This window comes from Scardinius erythrophthalmus (genome assembly GCF_964197995.2).
Source record: "Scardinius erythrophthalmus genome assembly, chromosome: 7".
Classification (NCBI taxonomy): Eukaryota; Metazoa; Chordata; class Actinopteri; order Cypriniformes; family Leuciscidae; genus Scardinius; species Scardinius erythrophthalmus.
Window position 1 is genome coordinate 46,000,096 of NC_138227.1, and position 16,538 is coordinate 46,016,633.

Sequence of the window (16,538 nt, forward strand, 5' to 3'; positions counted from 1 at the left end):
CCTTCAGAATTAGTCAATTACAGGCCGATCTCGAATCTACCTTTTCTGTCAAAGATATTAGAAAAGGCAGTATCCTCACAACTGTGTTCCTTTCTTGAAAGAAATGATATCTGCGAGGATTTCCAGTCCGGATTTAGACCGTACCATAGTACCGAAACAGCTCTCGTTAGAGTCACAAATGATTTGCTCTTATCATCCGATCGTGGTTGTATCTCTCTATTAGTGTTACTCGATCTTAGTGCTGCATTTGACACCATCGACCACAACGTTCTTTTAAATAGATTAGAACATTATGTTGGCATTACAGGAAATGCACTAGCATGGTTTAAATCATACTTATCTGACCGTTATCAGTTTGTAGCAGTAAATGATGAGATGTCTCATCGATCACAAGTTCAGTATGGCGTACCACAAGGCTCAGTACTAGGACCGCTGCTGTTCACTCTGTACATGCTACCCTTAGGAGATATCATTAGGAAACATGGCATTAGCTTTCACTGTTATGCCGATGATACTCAGCTCTATATTTCTTCAAAACCTAACGAAACTTATCAATTCACAAAATTAACGGAATGCATAGCGGATATAAAAAATTGGATGACTTGTAATTTCCTACTTCTAAATTCTGAAAAAACAGAGTTTCTAATTATTGGACAAAAAACTTCCTCACGTAATAACCTAGAATACTGTCTAACACTTGATGGCTGCTCTGTTAAGTCTTCGTCGTCGGTTAGGAACCTGGGTGTGCTCTTTGATACCAATCTTTCATTTGAAAGTCACGTGTCTAGTATCTGTAAAACTGCATTTTTCCATCTTAAAAATATATCTAAATTACGTCATATGCTCTCATTGACAAATGCGGAACAATTAGTTCATGCGTTCATGACCTCAAGGCTAGATTATTGTAATGCTCTACTGGGTGGTTGCCCTGCACGCTTAATAAACAAACTACAGCTGGTTCAAAATGCAGCAGCTCGAGTTCTTACCAGAACCAGGAAGTATGACCATATTAGCCCAGTTCTGTCAAAACTGCATTGGCTCCCTATTAAACATCGCATAAATTTTAAAATATTGCTGATTACTTACAAAGCACTGAATGGTTTAGCTCCGCAGTACTTGAGCGAGCTCTTAACGCATTATAGTCCGTCACGTCTTTTACGATCTCAAAATTCCGGCCAGTTGATTATACCTAGAATATCAAAATCCACTGCTGGCGGGAGATCCTTTTCCTATTTAGCACCAAAACTCTGGAACAGTCTTCCTACCATTGTCCGGGAAGCAGACACACTCTGTCAGTTCAAAGCCAGATTAAAGACACATCTCTTTGACCTAGCTTTCACATAATACATTATAGACTTCTATAATTTAATGTTATGCTGCATAGATTAGGTCAGCCGGAACCGGGAACACTTCCCAAAAATCCTGATGTACTCGTTACATCATGAGAAGAATGGCATCTACGCTAATTTTAGTGTCTGTGTTTATCCCAAGGTTTTTCCTGCAGCCTGCCGGATCCAGGCCGTATCCAGATCTGACGAAGGACCTTCGCCTGGACCGATGACAACGCAGTGCTGAAGTGCCAACTAGTCTCTCCCTATGGAGGATCCCACTACCACTCTACAGATAAGGCGTTGTCGGGAAAATTCGTCTCGCGGTCCTACCCCAAAGCAACAAATAAAATAAAATTCCTTATCAAAATTTATAAGGAAAGACAAGTATTTTGTTTAGGCTTGGCTTGTAGGGAATTCCAAACCTGCGTATATTCTAACGCACATAACTATAGAACCCATTCTAAATGTGCTTGTGACCGCCATCAGCGTTTCTCACAGGTTCGCGTTTAAAGTCTGTGTAGAGAGAATGGTGTCGTCTTAGCGGCCCCTAATTTAATAACAAATGATCATTGCGACGGAACCAAATCAATTAAAACTAACTTTAGATGGAAATAACTTAACTCTGCTGTAAAGCCGAAACAATCTCTGTTACCTTAAATTATACGCTTATCTCTGTAAAGCTGCTTTGAGACAATCTACATTGTTAAAAGCGCTATATAAATGAAGATGACTTGACTTGACTTGACTTGAATATCTTGAGTTTTACTTACTTAGCTTTACTCCTACATTGCAGCAATGTAAAAGAAATTACCTAAAATGTGTGAAAGGAGTTTTCCCATAGCGTAAGCCAAGCCTTATGCAATACGAAATACCTCTCAAAAGGGAACTAGTTCTTCCAGTGTTTTATCATCTGACTCGCGCTCGCATTGATATGGTAAAATCGACATCATTGTTCATTACTGTGTTTAGTTTACGGTGTAGGAAGCCTCAGGACATGCAGACCTGACGTTATGGCAATGGCCGTTTTTGTTTTTTCGACGTGCGCTGTACACGGTGAACCAATCACAACAGACTGCGCTGTCTGGCCAATCAGAGCAGAGTAACTTGCGGAAAGGAGGGATTTAGAGAGATTGATTCATCTGACGAGTCGTTTGAGAATCATTGAAAATGTGATGTGCAAATGTATATTATGAGGAAATTAAACAGTTTTTTTTACCTTTGATGCATGTAAACCTCTTGTAGGAGACTTCAAAACAACATTAGGAAACTTTAAAATAATAGGGGCACTTTAATGTTTGTAAAGCACAATAAAAATTCAGTCACAATTTGCACATTTTTCAAAAGTTACAAAAAAAGAACAAATTATTTTTAGAGCAACAAATTATATGTAAAACCTATTCAGAAAGACATAATACAGAGGAAATGTGCAGTAAAAAAAACGTTGAAGGATTATTTCAAGCAAAAAATGAGAACTGAACGAGTTTAATTCTTCATTCATCTTCGAAATTTTTTTTTTAACATATTTAATGTATATGTGTGTTCATCAATGTTTATATGTAAACAAAAGCATAAACTAAATCTATTCTTAATTTAAAGTGACCGATTTTCTTCGGAAGACTTGAATTAAACGGCTCAATTAATATGGATTACATTTTAGTAATCCATGGATTACATATATTTTGGTTGCATGGGCTTTCAATGAAGGAAAATAAATCTCTCAGGCATATATCTGGCAAAATAATTTGTGTTTTGAAGATGAGCGGAACTCTTATGGGTTTGAAACGACATGAGAATGAGTAATTGATGACATAATTTTCATTTTGAGTGAAGATTTTCAGCAAAAATCTTCCAGTCAGTATGTATGTAGCCCACGGTTTGTGAGTACAAAAGTGCATGACGCATTCATACAAGAATTTCAGTCATGGAGACATCATGGTTCCTCACTGATGTGTATTTGGTGGAGGAGTTTTGAAAGGGGGTGGCATATCCATTCTGAAAAAGAAAAAGTAAAAATGTAGATAAATATACTGAAAATGTGTAGGATGCAATTATGTAAAAGAACAGTGGATGTGCTGATGATTTTGGTGAGTCTCACTTTTTTTGGTTCAGGTGTCTTTTGTATAGAAGCACAGTCAACACGAGCAACAGCAACACAATCGGAATAGCGATATATGCTGTGCTTTTTGATTCTGAAAGAGAGACAGAGATATGCAAGGAAAAGACAACCAATAATAGTTTTATGAATAGCTCAAGTCTTATGGGTTTCTCTGTTACAGCCAAAAAACATCAGATGACTTCATTGTGTGTATTAAATTAGTTTAAAATCAACATAAAACATTAGTGACCAATTTTGACTCCTTGCTACGAGTCATGAAAGTTTTATTCATAGTTTTAATTTATCATTTAATTCAGAGAATATTCCAGTTAAGCCGAATACATGACCGATGACTCGATTTGAATAAAATATAAAAACTTTTGTAGCATATGTGACATTAGTAATGTGATGTATTTCCAAGTGAAATATTACCGTTGCATTACCGTTGTTGTGCCTAATTTTGACTAATCGACTAATTTCATTGAAGGTGCTACCTGATTGCCTAATCCTAACCCACCTATTCCTAAATCTACCTATACTGGGGATTTAGGGGGTAATAATCTGAATCAGAATTCGGTGTTGTACAGAAATCTTAATCCCTGTGAAATTTTGTCTCCCCTCCTTCTTATTGGTCCATTTGTTGGGGAGGCTGGTACCTGAGTGGTCCCTATCTTTTAAAACCCACACAGCCACACATACCTAATCCTTAATATTACCCTTATAGGAAGATGCAGGGGAGATAATCTCACGGTGAATCAGATTTTGATACCACACTTGTTCATGAAAAGTGGGTGCTCCGTACCGGAATGGACTCAAGCCTGAATGCCAAATCGATGCGAGCTTTTTGAAACTCTGAATCATTTGAACCAATTTCTTTGCGAAATGATTCACTCTTTCGAAGCGCTCAGAACACCACAGACTTGCGGCACCGGCTGGTCAAAATGGCGCAAATGCAACTAAAATAGGCTAAAATCCCATTAAATATGTGGGTTCTGTAAAATTTGTGTTCTTTTATCAAAGTGTAGTACTTGTTGTGTGTTAGGCAGAGCTTGGCAGACTTGGTAAATATTTTCCTTTTTGTATTATACACACAAGTACTAAAATTAATTTTTTTCATTAAAAATAAATATACAGTTATAAAATGTACCCAAGATCAGTTAAAACCATTAGATATGTTCATGAGTTTAACAGATCAATGCCATCTAGCGATGTTATAATGTTTCGAAACCAAGGTACGACAACGTAATGAAATCACATGACTTGGCAAATTTGATACAAGCTACGAAGCACTGGTTCGAAATGGTTAAAGTGTTAGTTCTCTCAAAAATGAATATTCTTTCATTAATTACTTGGAGGATCACACTTCTCAGCCTCCCTGGGAAAGTCTATGCCAGGGTACTGGAGAGGAGAATCCGGCCGATAGTAGAACCTCGGATTCAGGAGGAACAGTGTGGTTTTCGTCCCGGTCGTGGAACACTGGACCAGCTCTATACCCTCTACAGGGTGCTGGAGGGCTCATGGGAGTTTGCCCAACCAATCTACATGTGCTTTGTGGATTTGGAGAAGGCATTCGACTGTGTCCCTCGCGGCGGCCTGTGGAGGGTGCTCCGGGAGTATGGGGTCCGGGGCCCTTTGCTAAGGGCTATCCGGTCCCTGTACGACCGGAGCAGGAGCTTGGTTCGTATTGCCAGCAGTAAGTCAGACTTGTTCCCGGTGCGTGTTGGACTCCGGCAGGGCTGCCCTTTGTCGCCGGTTCTGTTCATAATTTTTATGGACAGAATTTCTAGGCGCAGCCAGGGGCCGGAGGGGGTCGGGTTTGGGGACCACACGATTTCATCTCTGCTCTTTGCGGATGATGTTGTCGTGTTGGCCTCATCAGACCAGGACCTCCAGCATGCACTGGGACGGTTTGCAGCCGAGTGTGAAGCGGCTGGGATGAAAATCAGCACCTCCAAGTCCGAGGCCATGGTTCTCAGTCGGAAAAGGGTGGCTTGCTCGCTTCAGGTTGGTGGAGAGCTCCTGCCTCATGTGGAGGAGTTCAAGTATCTTGGGGTCTTGTTCACGAGTGAGGGAAGGATGGAACGGGAGATTGACAGGCGGATCGGTGCAGCTTCTGCAGTAATGCGGTCCCTGTACCGGTCTGTCGTGGTAAAGAAGGAGCTGAGCCGCAAGGCGAAGCTCTCGATTTACCAGTCAATCTACGTTCCTACTCTCACCTATGGTCATGAGCTGTGGGTCATGACCGAAAGGACAAGATCCCGGATACAAGCGGCCGAAATGAGCTTTCTCCGCAGGGTGGCTGGGCGATCCCTTAGAGATAGGGTGAGAAGCTCGGTCACTCGGGAGGAGCTCAGATTAGAGCCGCTGCTCCTCCACATCGAGAGGGGTCAGTTGAGGTGGCTCGGGCATCTTTTCCGGATGCCTCCTGGACGCCTTCCCGGGAAGGTGTTCCGGGCATGTCCCACCGGGAGGAGACCCCGGGGAAGACCTAGGACACGCTGGAGAGACTATGTCTCCCGGCTGGCCTGGGAACGCCTCGGTGTCCCCCCGGAAGAGCTGGAGGAAGTGTCCAGGGAGAGGGAAGTCTGGGCATCCCTGCTTAGACTGCTGCCCCCGCGACCCGGCCCCGGATAAGCGGTAGAAGATGGATGGATGGATGGATAATTACTTGGAAATGTCTTTTCCAAACCCGTAAGACTTTCGTTTATCTTTGGAACACAAATGAAGATATTTTTGATGCAATTTGAGGGATTTTTGTCTCTCCATTGGCAGCTACGCATCTTTGACGATTCAAAATGTTTGAGCTTCCTCAACAGAGAGTTGAAGAACTCTCAAAAACCAAGGAGTTCAATAACTATCAAGAACTCTCGTGCGTCAAGCAGGTTTGGTTGAGCTTCTGTTTATGTTCACTGATCAATGTTTATATCTGAATAAAAGTCTAAATTGAGTCTGATCATCATATAAAGCGACTGTGTCTCTTCAGAAAATTTGGACTAAACCGCTCAATTCATATGGATTAAGATCCATATGGAAAGATCTTAATTTTGTGTTCTAAAGATAAATGAAAGTCTTAAGGGTTTAGAAGAACATGAGGGTGAGTAATTAACAACAGAATTGACATTTTTAGGTGAACTAACCCTTTAATGTTTCAGAACTTCACTAAGGCGCTCACCACAAGACCGTTCGAACTATGTGATGTCAGAAAATTAAAGTCGTTTTAGGGACAGAGCAAGTTTTTACATTTTGATAAAAGATTAAAAAATGCTTTTTTTTCTTTGGAATAACATTCCAGTGAGTACATGTATTAAAAAGTAAATATGGTCAGTTTTGATTTCATGGTGACTTTCAGAAGAGTAATTTACCTCCCGATGTTGTCACAGTGGTGGTGATGTTTTTCTTCGTAACATAAGCAAGTATTTTTCTTCCTGTAACTGTTTCTGGATGTGGGCTTGGAGATTTTGTACAAAAGCTGCCTATAGATTTTACAGTGCTTGTATGTAATGTAGATGCATTGCCAACAGGTGAAGCAGAAGAGCTGCCAGTGAGAGGAGTGCTTTGGCTGGTGTGGCTGGGTTGTAGGATTGTCGTGGTAGCATTTGGTTTTGATGTGCTGGTTAGGAAGTGACCAGATTCTGTTGTTGTCTCAATAGCACCAGTGTTCCATGAGCTGATCCCCGTGGAGTTGAAGTTCCTCAGATGTTTGGTGATTCTTACTGAGGAAGGTGTTGTCATTCCTTCAACAGCAATCATTATAGGGAAAATGAAACATAACGAATGTATATTAGGAAATATTCGTCAACATTTGTTTGTACACAGTTCTAATATATAATATAATATAATATAATATAATATAATATAATATAATATAATATAATATAATATAATATAAAACAACATCTGTGATGGACTGGCCATCCTTCCAGGGTGTTTCCCTGCCTAAGTTGGGGATGCTGAGATAGGCTCCAGCATTCCTGCCACCCTACATAGGTTAAAGGGATAGTTCACACAAAAATGAAAATTAGCCCATGATTTACTCACGCTGAAGCCATCCTAGGTGTATATGACATTCTTCTTTCAGACGAATACAATCTGAGTTATATTAAAAAATATCCTGGCTCTTCCAAGCTTTATAATGGGAGTCAATGGTACCTTGTTAGCCTGACAAGCCAGACCTACATCAAGATGTTAGACCAACCAGAGCGTTTTCCCGCCAGCGGAGCTAGTAGATTAAACTTTTGCCGTATCTGGTCGGCAAAACTACGTTTTTTTTTAAGAATGACTTAAGTGCCGTTCTTTGTTATTTTCTCAAAGAAAAGCTTAACTCCAAGTCCTACAGAGTTGCGGCCAAAGCCGATTCGAAAGACTGTTCTCCAGCAGCAGCAGCCATTCTTTGTTTTCAAGTAGCAGGGAACCGTCGCAACTCTGTCGTCATTATGTTTAGCCCGCCCCGCCTACTCTATACACGATGTGATTGGCCTGACTAGAGTTTGGTTTTTCCAGCTCGAAAGTCTATTGAGAGTTGCTAGACTGCCCTGGCTGCAAAATACATTTTGCTGCCGCTATGGTGCGTCTAGATTTCTAGGCTAGTATCTTGTATTTTGAAGCCCAAAAAAGCGCATCCATCCATCATAAAAGTAATACACACGGCTCCGGGGGGTTAATCAAGGCCTTCTGAAGGGAAGGGATGCATTTTTGTAAGAAAATATCCTTAATTATAACTGTAATCTCGCGGATCAAACATAGGGCTGGGCAACAAACTCAAGCTCCACTGACATTTCTCTTTAAAAATTCTCGCTTTAGACTTCTAATTCGTGACCCACAGTGTTTTGTTTTGCTCGATCTTCAGCATTTCCACGTTCATCAATACGCCATGCGTTGGGTTAGAGGTCACTCTTCGGCTGGAACTCGAGTCGCGTATGGCTGTTACTGTAAGCTAGTTTATAAAGTTTAAATTATGGATATTTTTATGTACCGCTGTTCCAAAATGTGTAATTAATTCATGGGCTTCAGTGGTGGTATTACGTTTTTCCATTGTTTGCACTCTAGTGTGCATCTGCTTTGGGCAAACTGAGACTTTATCATTTCATATACACAGTTAAAAATGGAAGTGCCATATGATTGCAATTACAACAAAAAAAAGGAAAATAAAGCTTTTTCTTACCTTCGATTTGCTTTGAGAGAACATTTATAGAGAACTCTATGTCTGTCTGGAGCTGATTGTCCTGAAAGACAGCTGTCAGTTTGTATCTTCCTGACTGGTCAGATGTCACGGAAGTCAGAGACAAAGTGTCTGAGAGAGACAGTGTTGTGCCATCCTAAAAATCATCACATGAATTTGTCATTTTAATACGCTACAAAAGATTTATTTAAAACAATACATATTTAATTTCAATATCTTAATATTTCACAGTCTTACCCTCATCCACTTATATTGTAAGTACTGAGATGCTTTTGCAGTACAAGAAATCGTCACATCCTCACCAAAACTGACATTGAAAGGGCTCTTTTTGTTACACTCAATGTCATCAAGAACTGTTTGGAAGAATAGGATATATTTGCATTTACATTTACTCATTTAGCATATGCTTTTGTCCAAAGCGACTTACAAATTAGGACTAAATTAAGCGAGTCGTCATGAAGAGGCAAAAACAACTCAAGAAGTGCTCAAGATACGAAGTTCAGGCATTGGTCAGAGTAGCATAAGCCCGATAAGCGAGGATTTAAAGGAAAAGGAAAGATTTATTTATGCTCACGGCACTTACATACACAATATATTTGATATGGATTTTGTTTACTTACATAAGCTTTAATTTAACAGAGAATGATAAAGATTAACTCAAAAACTTTTTTTTGTATTCTCAACACTCACAATTGATAGTCAGTTCCATAGTGGTATTGAGACCTTGCTGGTTTTGCACAGATGAGTCCCATTCAGGTAAACAGATGTACAGATCGCTGTCGTTTCTGGTGACGTTTGGTAAAATGAACTCTCCATTCAAGCTTTCCATCCAAAATAGTTTGTCCTGATGAGGAGAAAGAGATCAACAAAACAGCTGTATAGACCATGGCATTTAGAAATGTATATTTTCCTATCTGTCTCACCTTTGACCGTCTAAGTTTATAACGGAGTGGTGGAGGGCTTGCTGAACAAGTTATTTTCACTTCATCTCCCTCTTTTATGAATCTGTATGGATGCGACATCTTTGCTGATGCTGGAGGCTCTGAAATAAGCAGACAGCTGCTGCTTGTTCACTTTTACATTTTTGAGAGAATGAGAATGTAGGTTACCGTGAGCAGTTTACCTGTGACCTGCAGCTTTGTAAAGCTTTTAATCGAGCCATTAGGATAAGAAGTAATTTCGCACATATAGTTTCCACTGTCTTTCATGGTAACTTCATACAGGGTCAGGACAGAGCCCTGTAGCTGTCCAGTTTTTGAACTGGTCGTCGTCAGAAGAGGGCCGGTTTGAAAGTAATGTGCTGGCAGTGTCGGATGGAATACCACGATCTTCTTATCAGTCTTCTCATCTCCTTTTTGCTGTTTAATCCATTCCAGCTGGATAACTTTGATTTCATGCTCCTCTCCCACAAAGCATGGCAGGCTGACGTTCTGTCCCTCCACAGCAGTTACGGACTCGCTATGATGTATAAGCCTTCCGTACGTTCCTGATAAACCATTTTCATGAGTGATAATCAGTTTCTTTCATGAAACCACAGATTGCATCATTGGTCAATGTTCATTTATTCTAAGAGATGTGTTATTGACAAGTTTTCACCTTTAAGGCATTATAAAAAGTTAATTGTCATCTATAGTATACTTTTATTACATTTCACTTTATTTTTAGATATATTTCTTACATGTTTTGTACATTTTTAATCATGATTTAAAATTTAAAAATATATTTCAAGATAAAAGTAGATTTATTTATTTATTGTTTTTAAGCATTAAATAAAATGTAGGGTTGGGTACCGAGACCCGGTTCCAATAGGGAACCGGTTCCGACGTAAACGGTAGTAACCAGACCGAATAAGAACGAAACTTTCGGTGCCTGATTTCGGTGCCTGACGTTTTTTACCGCCCCCTATAAAACATCTCGCGGCACAAATGATCCAATAATAAAACATCTCCAGTAAACCAGCAGAGCGAGCATTAATTTAGTTCGTTTGTTAAATAAGAGGCGATCTAGCGCTGAAATGCGTTTTTTAAATCAAGTGATCAAAGTGCTCGTTGCCGCTGCAATCAGTGGCGCGGATACAGTGTTTTCTCTTGTGGCTCGCGCACACCGCACTGTCACTCGGACACACGCTTCGTTGCGGAGATCGATCTATTTATGAGGCGCCGTCTATAGGCGGATCTTTTGTGGCGTCATTGTTTATGTTTGCCGCGTTGCATCATGGGAATCGTGTGGCAGAAAACACCGCTAGATACATGTAAATTGATTGTTTTGCACGTTTGGAGGAGGATTTAGAGAAGAGGATGGTTCACTCTTGCTGTGTGGTCGATTGTACGGCTCGTTGGGGGCCTGATAAAAAGTTTTTTCGAATTCACTCTGAAAAGGATCGTGAAAAACGAAAGAAATGGTCGTGTGCAATTAGGCGATTGAACCTGGACGCTCCGAAGCCTGGATTCCTAACGTTACTGATCGAGTTTGTGAGGCTCATTTTGTTCATGGTAGGCCTAAGTCTTAGTGACTATGTATTTATAGAAGATTGAAAAAAATAAAAAATAATAAAACTGAGTCAAATCAACCGAGTCATATGTTTTCGCGTTCTGATTCAGGTGTCCCAAACAGCACCCAGACTACCGTATTTTCCGCACTATAAGCAGAGGCGCACCTTCAATGAATGGCCATTTTTATAACTGTTTTCATATATAGGGCGCACCGGATTATAAGGCGCATAGAATAGAAGATACTGCAGTCAAACGTTTGACTGGGTTTGCGTTATGCAGTGGTCACCAACCTTTTCAAGCCTATAAGATCACATCCAAGTCCAAATGTAAACCAAGATCTTCCACTTGCAAAAAAATATGAAAAAACAAGTGGCTGAGCTGTAAAACCTTGTTTATACTCGACGCGTCCGCATGAGCGCGAAGGTAATAAAAAAACTAGTAATATCCGTCTGCTCGGGCAGATTCGGCTTTACAGCGCGCGCGCCTCCGCATCCGCAGATGCACGACTTTGAGCCGAATCTGCCCGAGCAGACGGATATTAGTACATCTCATCATCACCCAGTTTGCGCGTCTAAATCAGTTGTATGGTCTGGTGTTCAGTCTAAAACAAAACAGTTGCGTCAAGTATAAATGCCTCGACTGTTTGGGGAGTTGCACGCACAGTCAGCGGAGATCTCATATGGGCTTTGAATAACTTCGATTTTGTCACCAATACAAATTTTGAGCTTCTCTCCAAACCTCCTCCGGTCTTCAGATGTTAAAGTGCTTATATATTGTGGATTTTGCCCGCTAACTCTCTTGAAAGTGCTCGTCGCGTCTTTACAGCCCGCAATACTGTTTGATTTGTTGCCACACAACCACTCGCGCATGCGTACAAAGATGTCAACAAAGATCCTCCTATATGATTATGTGCGGAGAGTTTGTGTGTGTGTGTGTGTGTGTGTGTGTGTGTGTGTGTGTGTGTGTGTGTGTGTGTGTGCTCGCGTCTCAGATGAGTATGCGCGGAGAGTTCCGCGCGTCTCGTGTGTGTAGAGTTTGCGTGTTTGTGCGTGAGCGACTTTAGATGTGATGTTGAGCATTTCATATTAGTTTGAGCATTCAGCAGTATACATGTATGACTACTTAGTAGGCCTATACATGTATGCAAGGGTTTCATATGTGCGTGAATGAAGTTTGATTTAAAGGGATACTCCACTTTAAAATGAAAATTCTGTCATCATATACTCACCCTCATGTTGTTTCAGTTCTTTATGAATTTCTTTCTTCTGCTGAACAGAAAGGAAGATATTTAGAATAATATCAGTAACCAGACAGTTTCTGGTCTCATTTACTTCCATAGTATTTTTTTTTCCTACTAGCCTATGGAAGTCAATGAGACCAGAAACTGTCTGGTTACTGATATTATTCTAAATATCTTCCTTTCTGTTCAGCAGAAGAAAGAAATTCATACAGGTTTGAAACAACATGAGGGTGAGTATATGATGACAGAATTTTCATTTTAAAGTGGAGTATCCCTTTAAGCCCTAGACGACGCCTATCTATTCATTCTGGTGAAATCACAAAATATAATGGACACAAAGTGTCCCTGCTTGATATACAACCACTGATGAGCATAATCGTAAAAAAAAAAAAAAAAAAAAAACTACGAATGCGGATTAGAACCCAAAACCTCTGACACGCCTGACTAAAGTTCAAGTTCAGCTGCCAGTGTTCCTCTTCGGATAAGTCTAATATTTTAATGCCAACTGCAAATCTTGCATATCAAGTATGAAGTATATCAATATCAAGTATATTTATATGAGGCTATACTGTGTGTGTTAAATATTTCTGCTCAGTGTCAGATATTTCTCTGATTTGTAAAAGTCATAATATGAGAAGACAAAATTTTGATGTTAACTCAAGTGTTTTCGGCTACATCAGTAGCCTTTTAAACGGCACAATTTTTCATTTAATCAGAAAATCTTTTTCAGAAAATCAAACACACACACACACACACACACACACACACACACACACACACACACACACACACATACACACAGAGGTATTATTTTTTTGATAAAGTGTGTGCGGTTTAGTTTTCTTAAGTACCGTTTCAAGAACCGTTTAAGCACCGGAACCGTTTGAAAAATACCGAGTAGGTACTGGTATCGGATAAAACCCAACCGATACCCAACCCTAATAAAATGTCATATATTTCCCTTTATATCTATTTAAATGAACCCTGTGTATCTTCATCTTACTTGGATTAGAGTGTTATAGAGTGAGCCTATTTTAATCATCATTTAAAAATAGTTATGTATTCTAAGATATAATGTATTTTATTTATTTATTAGGGCTGGTAATCGATAAAAAAAAAAAAACTAATTAATTGCACAATTTGCTGCAATTAATTGCATTTTCCCCAAGCTTGTAATCATCAATATTTAAACTTAGAATCACCTAATTAAATTAAACAACACAGGAAAAAAAGTAACAGAAAATAGCCCTATATTAAAATAATATTAAACATCAATATATCAATATATTATTCTTTTTCAATAATCAATCATCATAATCAATTTAACAGATTTTTTATTTTATTTATTTTTTACTAATGATCAAAATAAAATATAGTCCTACAAAGCTATTATTACCAGAGCGTGTGATCAGAGCAGGTCATTTTACCATTGTTGCCCAGCATGACTATACCAGCTCAGTAGGGCTATTGCAAACAGAAGTCTACCACAGAGAAATGTCACGTTATTTGAGCGGACTTTGCTTTTCCAGTGCGTGATCGGTCCATGATTGGAGCGTTTGTGCCGTGAAGGACAGAGCAGAACGTGCAGTGCAAACATGGAGCAGAACATTGAGCAGAGAGCGCAGCAGCGCGCCGACACACACACACACACACACACACACACACACACACACACACACAGAGAGAACTGAGAGCGCGGCGCAAACACGGAGTGGAAAAAACCCGTTCATGAAACCTGATCGCAGAACACGGATGGGCGGCATATATTCGGCTTATATTTTCGGTATTTTTTCTCTTTCGGCCAAAAACTGAAAATGCCATTCAGCGGCCGAAAATTCGGTGCATCCAGCTTCAAACCAACTGGTATGGTATTTGAATTCAGCTTTGCTAATTGTACACAGCATCTTTGTTTGGTCAAACGCGCCATCAGGCAACTTTTTAAATGCAAACGTTCCTCCTAAAACTCCATCCTTGTACTTCTCCATCATGACAGGGTGACTTGGTTCGGCACACTCGCAATAGCAGCCGCAACAGAAAGTCATTAAAACGAGGCAAAAAAAAAAAAAAGTGCTGCGTTAATTGCGTTATTTTTTTAACGCGTTAAACATCTCAAATTAATCGCAAAGATTAACGCGTTAATTCCCCCAGCCCTATTATTTATACATACATACATTTTTATCATTACATTTTTTGTTGCACCACATGGCATTTTACAACCTGGACTAACCTTGCTTTGTGATAAATCACATTGTCTGATATTTTTGTGTTATAATTTCCTATAATTTTTTGTTGTTGTTTTTTCAGGATGTTTCTGCTTGTTAGTTGGACCAACAAGACTTTTATTTGGCAGATTAAAGTTTTTGAAATATTAATAAGCAATGAAGCAGTTTTGTTTTTGTCATTTTTTTTCCCTTAAAAAATAATAATAGAAGATTCTTGATAAATACTTTAAGGTTTTTTTTTTGTTTGTTTTTTTGGCTCTCAACAATTAATTATTTTAATTATGCTTTTGTTTTTATTATGAAATCAGGACAGTTGTATCATTCTGTAATTTTTGACTTCATTCATTTTAACACAGAAATGAAATTTATCATAGGAGACCTGCATTAAGTCAAATTGCAATTTAAATGCATTTTTGACTAAATTAATAAAACAATCAGTTTCATGTCATTAAACAACTAACCACATGGCCAGATCAGTTAAAGCTATTAAATGTTTTTCTTTGTAGGTAGAAATACAAGCCCCTCTTACCTTGAATCATGCATAAAGTGATAAGAAGTTTGTGAGTTGCCTCTGTCATCAGAAACTCCATATCTGTGAGACCAACAGTCTTAACAGAAAGAGTCAAACAACAGCAGCAGCAAAAGCAGCAGAGATACAGGAAATGAGCTACACCACCAGAGATACAGGAACTGGTTTATTTTAATAGTCAAACAAACAAATGCAAGATATTTGAGCCTACTAAAGGTGTTACATAATCAGGATACATTAGTAGGGACACACCAATATTATAATTGTGGCCAATATTAAAATTCTATATTATTTTGTCTAAAATAAATGAATGAAAAATAAAACTTTAAAACCTAAAATTGAGTGTAATAATAAATACTAGTAAAGAATGATATCTAATCAGGATACAAAAAAAGTATGCTTTTTTTTTTTTTTTTTTTTAATGTTACATTTTTTTTTTTAAATTTTTTTTAACAAAGCAAATACAAACAAATCAGGTACAATGTAAAAGTCTTACTACAACCTGTGCACATCTTAGAAAACAAATACATAAAAGAACAGGGAGCATATTATAAATGGCAAAAATGGCATTTACATATTCAAAAGAAAATGAATTAAAAGGGCAATTATTCAATAAGATTGTTTATAAAAGAACCCAGTTTCACTGCATTCTTGTTATTAATCAATAATAAAGAATTATAATAAAGTTTCAACTCATTCCTCCACTGCGTAATGTTAGGATTTATCTTGAAAAATCGACATTTATGTATGAAATGTTTACTTAACAAAATGACATTATTAATACCAAAATCATTGTGATCATTGCGAAAAATACCTAATTTTATATCATTAATTGTTAGATTCATCATCTGAATTCCTTTGGAGATGAACAATTGTTGAAGGTCCTGCCAAAACCTTTGTACAACTTCACACAAACAAAAAAGGTGATCCAAATCTTCGGGTTCATCTTCACAAAAGCTACAGTTTCCTACATCCATTTTAAATCTCTGTTTTAAGAAATCATTAGTTGGATAAATCCTGTTTATAATTTTAAACTGCATTTCTTTTGTTTTTGGTGGGACTGGGAATTTTAAGTATTTACATCTAATCTTTTTTATTATCTCCTTTCCAAAGTCTTTGAGAATATAATCTCTTTTGAGAGAGCTTGTTTGGCAGTTAAGTAAACTGTTTCTTATAAATTTGTTGTTACATTTGTAATTACAAAAAAAGTATGCAATGCACTGTGTAATCTCGCGCTCGATCGGCCCAAAGCCAGCATCCGACCAGCGCGGAAGGTCTCTACGTGTCTTTTCTCGAGGCAAAGTATTTTTTGATTAAATGCAATACATTTGATTATGTATTCTCTTGTTATTTCATCTGACTCCATAAATGAAAAGGTTTTAATGATATCTGTGCATCATTAAATGTGAGCAAATGTTTGATTATTCTTTTTAACTCTTTAAGGAAAATA

The 16,538-nt window shown here is 38.5% G+C and overlaps 1 protein-coding gene across 1 annotated transcript; it reads right to left on the reverse strand.

Annotated features, from left to right (window-relative positions):
• Positions 1 to 2,597: 2,597 nt before the first annotated feature.
• On the reverse strand, positions 2,598 to 15,149 carry LOC308693674 (nectin-4-like; the record flags this gene model as incomplete). Its single annotated transcript, XM_081370754.1, has 9 exons — positions 2,598 to 3,323; positions 3,427 to 3,520; positions 6,789 to 7,160; positions 8,588 to 8,741; positions 8,843 to 8,958; positions 9,296 to 9,449; positions 9,529 to 9,647; positions 9,729 to 10,091; positions 15,089 to 15,149. The coding sequence occupies 9 exons, from the start codon at positions 15,147 to 15,149 to the stop codon at positions 3,272 to 3,274; spliced, it is 1,485 nt and encodes a 494-aa protein (XP_081226880.1). The 3' UTR covers positions 2,598 to 3,271.
• Between the last annotated feature and the right edge of the window lie 1,389 nt (positions 15,150 to 16,538).